The sequence below is a fragment of the Stegostoma tigrinum genome, chromosome 12 (genome assembly GCF_030684315.1).
Source record: "Stegostoma tigrinum isolate sSteTig4 chromosome 12, sSteTig4.hap1, whole genome shotgun sequence".
NCBI classification, from domain to species: Eukaryota; Metazoa; Chordata; class Chondrichthyes; order Orectolobiformes; family Stegostomatidae; genus Stegostoma; species Stegostoma tigrinum.
The window spans coordinates 69,385,863-69,398,000 of record NC_081365.1 but is presented as its reverse complement, the minus strand read 5'-3'; the positions used below and the strand labels follow the sequence as shown (position 1 = coordinate 69,398,000).

General features: G+C 43.8%; 1 protein-coding gene across 8 annotated transcripts in view; it reads right to left on the bottom strand.

Annotated features, from left to right (window-relative positions):
* The window catches only part of LOC125457243 (rho GTPase-activating protein 6), a 497,221-nt gene that overhangs the window by 98,228 nt on the left and 386,855 nt on the right, over positions 1-12,138 (bottom strand). For all 8 annotated transcript variants that reach the window (XM_048541196.2, XM_048541197.2, XM_059650414.1 and 5 more), the window contains exon 3: positions 1,941-2,012. In XM_048541196.2, coding sequence (XP_048397153.1) covers positions 1,941-2,012 — 72 coding nt within the window. The remainder of the gene's footprint in view (positions 1-1,940; positions 2,013-12,138) is intronic.

Below are 12,138 nucleotides of genomic sequence, written 5' to 3'. Positions count from 1 at the left end.
AAATAGGTTCGGAAAATTGTGAAGTAGAATCACTTGCATCAAAAAAAAATCAGGTCTCCTTAGCACAGACCTGCAAAATACTCAACAAGCTGGTTCCGATATCCTCACTTATTTGCTGATGTGTCACAGAACTTTCCACGTTGGCAGTGATTATCAGAAAAACACCTGGTGAAGCCTGACACACTAACGAGGTGGCAGACTGTTTTACTCCCTATCATATCAGAGTGTCCAGGCCACAAACATGTCAAAGCTTAACAGCTGAAGCAGAGGATCGCTCCTTCAATAATTTGTCTCTTTTAACATTGGTAAAGGATTGCACCCACAAATCACATTTGTATTATCCCTGAGGCATGCAAACACTTTTGTCACTCAAGAGTGATCTCTTCATTCAGAGTTCTGCCGACTGCACTAACTCACCCTTTCTCCAATCACCGCAATTCTCATTTAATTGACTTCCAAATGCCAAGTTTGTGACTTCAGTTATTTGCACTTAGTGAATATCCCTCCATGCATACATCCCACCCTATCATAAGTGGCCTCTTTGAGCAATACATGTACTTTTCACTCCACTGATAGAATTAGCCTTTCATCTTCACAACTTGTGACAAGTCTTTCTGCCACTAAATACCTGTTTTCAAGAAAGTTGTTGCTAAATTCTCCACATTACATGAAGAACAAAGAAGATGGCAAAGTAACTTTCAAATTTTCTCTGAGTATTTGTTCCATCCTCAAATCTTGCTACATTTATCTTTTCTAGCCACCATATCATTCCTTTTGCAACCTAGAGAGTTCCTATATACAGGATAACTACAATGGACAGGAATGTTGAGTTTCTTGCGTGATGACATTCATTAGTCATGATGCCTCATGGTTATATATGGCTTTCTTCATTTTTACTGAGTAGAACATTGAGAATACGCTTGAAAATTTGTAAAATTAGACAACACACATTTCCCTATAATGTGACACATACGAAACACGTGCCCTTCAAATTTGCTGGATTCATTTCGTGACAGATCCACTACACTGTTTGTAGATTCCCACATATTGAGGCTCGATTATTAAGTAATTATTTACAAGGCTTACTCGAAAGCGCTCATCTTGTTAAGATTGCCTAGTTTTTTTAAAAAAAAGTGCAACTTGATGTTATACTGTATCACTGACCTTGCTGCAATCAACATAAATGGTTTGATATACTGATGTACGCTTCAACAATTTCAAAAGGGTAATAAGTACAACAATTCCTCTTGTGCTTTTGCCCTTCTCCTCGAAATATTTGTTTGCATGGAACTATTCCAAATTAAAGTGGGAGTAAAAAGAGAAAAATTCAATTACTAAGTTAGAAAAATCTGTATGGATGAAATGGGAAATTGCACCCCAAACACTCAGTGAAATGCCAGTAGGGCCAATATGATCTGAATTTGTATTAATTCTTACATCCTCCGTGAAACTAGTCTCCAGATTAACTCCATCCAGTGTTCAAATACACATTTTCTCTACACAGGGTGCTACTGAGCCATGGGTTACTTTTGATACTTGCAAATTCCTCCACGGCCTTGACACGCACCATGACAACCCACAACACTGCCACCCCTCAGCACCCCCCCCCCATCACCACCACAAATCTCCATAGCGTTCTCTAACCCTTTAGCTTTTTGAGATCACTGAAATCATGGGAATGAATAATTTTCATTTCTAATGACAGCTAACCTTTCAGTAGACTAAGCCCAAGTAATATTTTAGTCAAACCAAAGTCATTGTTGAACTCATAACTGAAGTCAATTTACAGCATATAGGTATGATTACTTCTATAATCTTGCTTTAGGTAAGGGTTGCCTTTTAATCTTATGCAGAAATTCTTACAAACTTTTGAATTTTCACTTGTTTGGTTTCCAGGACTTTTAAGAATAACTCAGATATTTAATACATTGCTTACTCACCTTTGTCCTTGTTCCTTTCCTTGCCCAATGAGTCTAATTTCCGTCGCAAGGATTTCTTCCGCTTTTGTCCATCTATAAACAAAACAAACAAAATTAAACATTTGTTGATTGAAAGAATGATGCTGTAAGTATACAGGAAATTTAAATCACAACTCCAGAAAATATTTAAGTTTTACGTGATACGAGATACAAAACAAAACATTTCAAGTTCAAACAAAATTAAGGTCTATTACAGTGCTTGTATTTTTCTGCGTTCCTCAATCCAGATTTTTTGGCTTCTTTGAGAATACATGTAAAATACAGATTAGTTCCAAGGACATATTCACTAGCTTGAACATCCATGCAGGATACTACACTCTGGCCAGGATAATATGATCAAGGTATTCTTCTGATTTAAAAATTCACTCCCTTCACCACCACTGCAGTGCTAAGGTGTACTATCTCTAATGTGGACTATTGCAACTCACTAAAAATTCTTCAACAATATCTCCAAAGCCCACCAGCTGAAGGACGAGGGCACAGGTAACACAATCATCTTGAAGTTGCCCCTCAACACAACTTAACACATAAATCACTGCTGTTCGTTCATTGTTGTTAGATAAAGATCCAGAAATTCCCTCAGAAACAGTCAACTGGTATAATGCTGTTCAGCCATTGTCTCATCGAGAGCAAAGAATGATTTGAGGTCATGGAATTATCCTGTACTTTTACCTGATTATCTACAGTCTATCAAGAATTTCTCAACATCACACATGCAAATGTCACCCTACAGGGAACTACAGACTCATCAGCATTATACCAGTCATAGGGAAATTACTAAAGGTAACTTCAAAAAAGAATCATCTGATTGGGCACAGTCAGCATGGATTTGCAAATGAAAAAAATTGTGTTTGACAAACTTGGAGGTTTTGTTTGAGGATGTCACTTACAAATAAGTGACAAGGGAGTCAATGGATGTTTGATATCTACATTTTCAGAAGGCCTTGTTAAGATCTCCCATAAGGTTAAAGCATTTGGGATAGCAGATAATGTACTGGCAGGGTTTAGGGATTGGCTAACAGACAGAAAGCAGGAGGAAAACATGGATCACTCTCATGTTCACAGAGGTACTACAAGGATGGGTAATTGGGCTCCATCTGTTCAGAATATATTTGAATGATTCGGATGCACACACTAAAAGTAACAATTCCAAAGTGGCAGGTCTTACAAAACCAGGAGTGCTTTGTGAGGATGATGTAAAACATTTTTGAGAGGATTTGGACAGGCTCAGTGCATGGGCAAAAAGAAGGCAGATGAAATATAACGTGGAAAAGTACAAGGTTAGTCACTTTTGTAGGAAGAATAGATGTGCAGAGCGTTTCTTAAAATGGTGAGAATTTGGAAAGTGTAGGTGTAGTAAAGAACTTGGGTGCCTTCAACAAAACGTCACTGAAGGCAAGCAAACATCTGCAGTAAGCTGTATTAGAAGACTAATATATTGGCAGTTTCTTTTGGGACTGGATTGGAGTAAAAGGAGTATTGAAGTCTTGCTTTAAATGTATAGCAGCTTAGTCAGGCTGCACCTGGAATATTGTGCACAGTTCTGGTCTCTCCCCGCCTCAGCAAACATATTATTGACATAGAAGGACTGCAAAAGAGGTTCACCAGACTCCCCTATTCCATATTCCCTCGCCTCCACCACATCTACTCCCAGAATGAGGCATTCCACTCCTGCACATTCCAGATGGCCGTGTTCTTCAAGGACCGCAACTTCCCACCCGTAGTGGTCGAGAACGCCCTTGACCGTGTCTCCCGCATTTCCCGCAACACATCCCTCACACCCCGCCACCGCAATGACCGCCCAAAAAGAATCCCCCTCGTCCTCACATAGCACCCCACCAACCTCCAGATACAACGCATCATCCACCGACACTTCCGCCATCTACAATCCGACCCCACCACCTAAGACATTTTTCCATCCCCACCCTTGTCTGCTTTCCGGAGAGGCCACTCTCAGTGACTCCCTTGTCCGCTCCACAGTCCCCTCCAACCCCACCACACCTGGCACCTTCCCCTGCAACTGCAGGAAGTACGACACTTGCCCCCACACCACCTCCCTCACCCCCATCCCAGGCCCCAAGATGACTTTCCATATTAAGCAGATGTTCACCTGCACATCTGCCAACGTAGTATACTGTATCCACTGTACCCGGTGTGGCTTCCTCTACATTGGGGAAACCAAGTGGAGGCTTGGGGGCCACTTTGCAGAACACCTCCGCTCAGTTCGCAATAAACAACTGCACCTCCCAGTCGCGAACCATTTTAACACCCCCTCCCATTCCTTAGACAACATGTCCATCATGAGCCTCCTGCAGTGCCACAATGACGCCACCCGAAGGTTGCAGGAACAGCAACTCATATTCCGCTTGGGAACCCTGCAGCCCAATGGTATCAACGTGGACTTCACAAGCTTAAATCTCCCCTTCCCCCACTGCATCCCGAAACCAGCCCAGCTCGTCCCCGCTTCCCTAACCTGTTCTTCCTCTCACCTATCCCCTCCTCCCACCTCAAGCCGCACCTCCATTTCCCACCTACTAACCTCATCCCGCCTCCTCGACCTGTCCGTCCTCCCCGGACTGACCTATCCCCTCCCCGCCTATACTCTCCTCTCCACCTATCTTCTCCTCTATCCCTCTTCGGTCCGCCTCCCCCTCTTTCCCTATTTATTGCAGAACCCTCTCCCCATCGCCCTCTCTGATGAAGGGTCTAGGCCCGAAATGTCAGCTTTTGTGCTCCTGAGATGCTGCTTGGCCTGCTGTGTTCATCCAGCTTCACACTTGGTTATCACCAGACTCCTTGTTCAGTTGGCAGATTTACCCTGTGGAGAGAGGTTAGGCAAACTGGTCTGAATTGTCTAAGTTTTTGAAGAATGAGAAGTGACCTCATTGAAACCTACAAAATAAATAAAGGGGTGGACAGGGTCCATGCAGATAAGGTATTTACCCTGGTTCAGGAGTTAACATCCAGGGGGCATAAATTAAAAACAAAGGGGATGCCATTTAGGGCAGAGACGAGAAGTTTGTTTTAAAATTCAAAAGGTGGCAAATCTTTAGCGTTGTTGAACGAAGTGGGTTGTAGAAGCCCTGTCTTTGAGTATATTTGAAGTAGAATTTGATAAATTTTTGATTACCAACAGTATATTCATTATGGGGATAGTGTGGGTAAAAGCCAATGGTTTCATCAGCAACGACTGTATCAAGTGGCAGATGAGGTTCAAATCAGCTGAATGGCCTCTTCCCATTCCTATGTTCGTTTCAAGATCCTCTTTCAGGTTTTTAAAATTAAGGAAATGTATTTCCTAAAAGACAAAATAGTCACAACCTGCAAAATCCTGTTCCTGGGGAAGCAAAACCTGCACAACTTCACTGGTCAATTTCTCTTTACGTGAAAGAATACCTTATACACACACAATTACTTTCTGCTTCCAGCTACTGTGGAAGCTACAATTATCCAAATGTCACTCTCAAAAGAATTCAGACCCATTCTCAGATCATCTTACTTACCCAAAGACAAAACCCTGAAATTAATAATCAGGATTTCCTGGATTTGCATTGGCGAATGTTTCCAAAGAAAAACTTGACAGTTGAACACGAAATGGGAACTTGAAATAACTGCACAGGGGCCAGTATCCCATCATCAAGTCACCCTTTATTTATTTGTGCACAGTACACCAGGTGTGGCCAGCCAGCTCGGAGTCAGTATCACCTCAGTTCGGGGGGACTAAATCTCCAACTTACAGTAGTCAGCCATAGTTTTCTTGATTGGCCAAGGTTGACAATCCCAATCAAGGACCTCATAATCAACAAGGTCTGCCCGGTCCCAATGTACTTTTTTAAAAAATTCATTCATGGGGTGTGGGCATCGCTGGTTAGACCAGCAACAACTGCCAATCCCCAACTGCCCAGAGGGCAGTTAAGAATCACATTGCAGTGGTTCTGAGTCACACGTAGGCCAGGCCAGGTAAGGATGGCAGATTTCTTTCCTGAAAAGGATATTAGTGAACCAGATGGGACATCACTACATCCATCCCATCCAAGTCCCGGAATGTAGGCCTAGTCTTTCTCTGAGAACAAAGGTGCAGAGCTGGATGAACGCAGCAGGCCAAGCAGCATCGGAGGAGCAGGAAAGCTGATGTTTCGGGCCTAGACCCTTCTTCAGAAATGGTTTCTGCCCATTTCTGAAGAAGGGTCTAGGCCCAAAACGTCAGCTTTCCTGCTCCTCTGATGCTGCTTGGCCTGCTGTGTTCATCCAGCTCTGCACCTTATCTCAGATTCTTCAGCATCTGCAATTCCTGCTATTTCCAGTCTTTCTCTTGTAGCTTTTCTTGTGATGTGTTCGCCACAGGCTCAGTTCCTCTGATTTGGACTCCGACACAGGCAGTGTGTACTGTACCATAGCCCGCCTCTTACCCCCGGAGCATCCTGGAAGAGTTTTCTCCTCTTCTTCCAGTGGTAACAGTATCAAGGCTGTATCCACCTCGGACTCTGGCTTTTCCTTGCTACCAGATGGAGGGGGAAATCCTACTGTTTCCGACAGGACTTCTGCCTGTGCCTGGTGGGTAGGCCGTTCCGAAAGCCTGGCATGTTTTTTGCTCCTGCACCATTTGAGGTAACAGCTTTCAGGTGATCCATGTTTGTTTAGGACCATACCACTAATCCAAACTTTGTTAAGTAACATGACCTGACCTCATGTCAACCTCACCTCAAACCCATGCAAGGCCATTTCCATGGATCCTGTCTGGGAATGTGTGTGTAACCTGGTGCGGGGTCTTCTTCCCATCAGCAACTCTGGTGGAACTATCCCTGTAGTTGCATTTGGGGTGGTTCTATAATTGAACTGGAGCCAAGACAGTTTGGAATCAAGTGACACTGTAGGCTGCTTCATTAAGTCTGCCTTCAACGTTTGGACTGCTCTTTCCACTCGACCACTGGACAATGGATGGTATGGAGCTGTCCTTATGTGCCAAATGCCATTTGACTTTAGGAACTATTTGAATTCCCTGCTGGTAAATGACATCCCATTGTCAGTGATCAATTCTTCCAGGAGTCCATGTATTGCAAACAATGCTCACACCTTCTCAATCGTCATCCCCAAGTTTTCTGAATGAACTTTATGCATGTCCACCCACTCTGAATGGGCATCTACAATAACCAGGATCATACACCCCATGAAAGGATCATCATAGTCAACATGCAACCGAGTCCAAGATTTACCTGGCCATTCCCATGAATGTGGGGGGCCTGCTGTTAGCAATTTTTTCTCCTCAATGATACTAGGGGCACTGCATCACCAACACAGTTATGTCAACATCCAACCCAAGCCACCAGACAAGGCTTCCTGCCAGCATCTTCATCTTGGAAACCCCTGGTGGAGTTCAGACAGTATCTGGCGGTGACCTTTATTCGGAACAATCACCCTTTCTCCCCACAGTAACATGCCATCCTCTTTGGTGATCTGGTCTCACTGGGCCCAGAAAGGTTTCAATCCTGGTTGTGATGGCCCTTCTGTTTCCCCCATTACCACATGCTGTTTTAGTTTCGCCAGGACAGGATCTTAATGTCCACAAAAAGTCTGATATTGTCAGTGGTGACTGGAAGGGTGCCCAAGAAGTTTAATACCAAAACAGACTCTTCCAGGGGAGGCACCAGCGGTGGATTATCTGACAGTCGAACGTGGTTCAAGGCATTGCATTAGCCACCGGGTTCCTGGACCGTTTTCTAACTTGTACTTGTACATGTTAGAATAAGGACCCAATGCTGAATTCTACCAGAAGCTATGGGTGACGCTGTCTTATCCTCTTTGAGTTGCCTTGCAGGGGTTTGTGATCTGTTACTGTGACAAATTTCCATTTGTAAAAGGTAAAAGGTGAAATTTCCTCACATCAAAGATGACCGTCAAACTTTCCTTCCCTATCTGGGCATTTTTTCATCTGGACATCAACCAAAGTCCAAGAAGCATACACTATTAGGTGTTACTCTCTGCTGAGCCACCAGTGAGCAAACCCTACCCCGATGCCATATGGGGATGGAATTGCGCGTTAGCACTACCTCTTGCTTCAGATCATAGTGGGCCAACATGTTAGATGATGATAGTTGCTTTTTCACTTCCCTAAAGGCTGCCTCTTAGCTACGCCACCATTTCCAATGCTGACCCTTTTTCAGTAGCAGGGGCAAGGATTCCAAGATCGAGACCAGGTTATGTATGAGTTTTCCTTAATAATTCACTGCACACCCTTCTTGTTGCCACCGAAATAACTACACAGGCCAGTATCTCATCACCAAATTACCCTTTATTTTCTTGTGCACAGTACACCGGCTATGTCAGCCAGATTGGAGTCAGACCCCTGAACTGAGGAGATTCTAAACTGGTTTCATTTGTTTTGTTAAACTGTACAAAAATGCAAAACAAATCAAGGTAACAGTCAACAAAGCAAACAACAATTTACAGGGAAATGGGGACGGAAACCAAAACCCGAATCCCACCTTAACTCTAAGAAAAAAATAACTTTAGACAGAAGTTCACACGAGATAAATCCATATAAACAATAATCAAGCAAAGCATGCAACACTGACACCCCTGGCAAGCCAGCAATCAGCCCACCCTTAATCGCCTCCTATCCACCTCTATAAACAGCCTACACCCATGCACCTTCAGGTTCTTGGCCCGGCCCCACACACCATCCAGCACCAAGCCCGCTCCCGATTGTCTTCCGACCAACTCTAGGGCAGCCCATTCTCACACCTTCTTGGGGCGACTGCTTTTGGGACAACCTACGCACCATCCGGCTTTCGGAACCAACCTACCCACCTTCTAGCTCTTGATAAGGGCTGCTGGGCCTAGGGATACAGTAAACACAGTACATACAAAACAATCCAAACGTAAAAGGGCCCAGTCCATGCCTGGAGGCAAGCACACCCAGCACAGCATACATACAGTCAGTCAGTCAGGCCATCTTTGAGACAACAAGGCGTAGAGCTGAATGAACACAACAGGCCAAGCAGCATCAAGAGGAGCAGGAAGGTTGACATTTCGGGCCTAGACCCTTCTTCAGAAATGGGGCAGGGAAGGGGATTCTGAAATAAATAGGGAGAAAGGGGGAGTCCTTGAGGCCTGGCCCACTTGCAGAAACAACAGGCTCCTGGAGCCCAGGCCAAAACGTAATATAGCCCACCCACAGATGCCTAGCCCACTCATGGAGAAACAGTCCACTGGCAAAGGCACAGCTGACTCACAGAGGCTCAGTCCAGACACAAAAAAAAGATGAGAACACGTGCAAAAGTAAAGTGTAAATACTTAAAACTGTGGTGCAAGGAGCAAGCCTTGCCATCAAGTCACCTTTGCTTCGATTCCTAAAATAATAATACACTAGCTAGAAACAGCCAGTGTAAAAACGCAGTTTCCCACTGAGAATTAACATCCAGCAGTAACACTGGCTGTGGCCCAGCCAGCCTGGAAATTGGTTCTCAAAAAGCAAAACAAAAACCACAGTACCACTGGCCGTGGCCCAGCCAGTTCAGAAGTCAGTTCTCACCATCTTCAGTTTATACTGGTTAGCCAGGACTTTCCTGATTGTGCCAGGTCAACAACCCCAGTCAACCACCTCGTAGTCAACAGGGTCAACTTGATTCCAATCACTACAGAAATGTTCACTACTTATTACGTACAAACTGTGCAGTTCGGCTCCGATGTCAAAACGGTATCTTTGGGAAAATCAACTGCACCTCAACCTTCGTATCAATTTAGGCTGGGGACATAATTTAGGCTGGAGACACAATTTAGGCTGGGGACGGCTTGAAAACAATCCATTCATAATTGGAACAGAAGGAAAAAGAGGGAAATCTTACCAAGCCATCCTACTTACAATTGCAAGAAAATAATACGATCATTGAGAACAAAACTGTTTTAAGACAGCAGCTACTTAACCAATTGTACCAGCTACTGCAATTTCTTCATTACACAAACATTAATATACTTTACAGATGTATGCTCGGATAGTATTCAATTGAAAAGTCCTTTGCAAACCTTTGGGTTGTAGCACCTAACAGGGTTTGAATAGAGTTGTGAATCTTAATAGGATTTTTCACTATTCTGTGATGTTTGATATGTTGTAAGATTGCACACCCTGACTATCAGCAGCACTGCAGACAACTTTGCACTCTGAGCTGCCAGCCAACTAACTTTTTCCAGCAGGTTATGTAGAACAGAAAGTGTTCAATTTAAACGTTACTTCGTCACTCAGATTTTAAAACCATGTTACCCATTTTAACTTTAACCTGTCCACTGCACTGTCACCTCCAAGTGAAAGGAACTCATGGGCTACTTGAGGATTTATGCTATTTGACCAGCTATCCCTGCAGCCACTGAAATAAACTTCCTCCAAGGCTCCACCTGTCCTGAACATACCCCACTCTCCAATTTCTCTTCTGCCTCAGCTTGTCCATGAGGCTGGCCTCTTGCTCCCTCATTCACATTAAACTGCCAACCACCCATCTTTTGCAAGTTCCCATGTCAACCAAAACATTTAAGAACATGTTTCCCTCTTTTCTCCGGCAATGTTCTTCTCTTCTTCAAAGTAGGTATCACATTTCCACCCTGCTCAAAAAAACACCCTTACCCTGCTGCTTTTGCGACCTTGTGTTCTTATATGGAGGCACAGTGGTTAGTACTGCCACCTCACAGTGCCAGGGACTCAGGTTCAACTCCAGACTTGGTCAACTGTCTGCGTGGAGTTTGCACATTCTCCCTGTTCTTCCAGATGCTCCAGTTTCCTCCCACAGTCCAAAGATGAACAAGCTAGGTGAATTGGCCATGCTAAATTGCCTGTATGAGTAGGCTAGATGGAAATGCAGCGTTACAGAGGTAGATATGGGGGTAGGTGGAGCAGGAAAAAAAAGAGGAGGTCTGGGTGGAATGCTGGAGAATCAGTGTAGAATTGATGGGCCGAATGGCCTGTATCCACACTGTAGGAATTGTATGACATTATTTCCCAACTCCAACATCCCTCTGCAGTCATACCCCAAATCCATGTCTATCTTTCCTTGAACTTGCTGTCTGAATTCCTCCTATCGGATTTCTACTCCTGACCAAGTACAAAGCAATAACTCTTTTCAAGGCCACAAATGGCAATCTGATGTGACTGTGACAAAAGTAAACCATTCAATCTTGCCCTTAGGAGTGCAACTGCAGCTTTTGACATGATTGATCACACCATACTCCTCCAAAACCTCAGATCAGCTGGGGGTGTCCACTCTCCCTGGTTTTATCTATCTGGTCACACATAGACAAGGATAATCACCAGTGATAATGGGGCTAGATGAACACAGCAGGCCAAACAGCATCTTAGGAGCGCAAAAGCTGACGTTTTGGGCCCAGACCCTCCATCAGAAAAATTTTTTTTCCAATGAAGGATCTGGGCCCGAAACATCAGCTTTTGTGCTCCTAAGATGCTGCTTGGCCTGCTGTGTTCACCCAGCCCCAAACTTTGTTATCTCTAATCACCAATGATGGCTTCTCTTCCCACAAGATCCACCAAAGCTGTTCTCTGCCGTTCCAGAAAACTATCCTTGAATTTCTGCTATTTCTCATCCTTGCGGAACCAGATTCAAAAGTTTCCTTCTCAAGCCAACTGAACGTGAATTTGAAAAAGGAAATATTTTCACTGTCATAGGGAAAATTGTGGGGAATTAGTGCTACTTGGACGGCCAGGTTGATAGAACTAACACAGACAAGATAAGCTGAATTGCCAGATTCTGTGCTATAAATTTCAAATGATTCTTTGATCCAAACTTCAAAGGTCAGAACTACATTTGCCAATAAAATTCCTTTGAACCTTCAGAAAAGGTAAACAGATCACTGCTTGCTTATCAAAACTGCCCATTTCCACTCAGTTCCCCACTGACTGTTGTCATAAAATAACAAACAAAGCGAGAGAGAACAAGGTCTTGGCAGGCACAGCTATCGATTTTATTTTTTCAATCTTTACTGATAATTTTTCTCCAACTCATTTAGTGACAACATTCAAAAATACTTTGTTTTCATCTGAACCCTTCCAATATACTTCCAATTGTATAACTTATTACATATGCCTAGCTGCTCTGAACGGAGTAGCCTGATAGGTCACTTCAGCAGGTAGGGTTAAGAATCATCCATACTTCTGCAA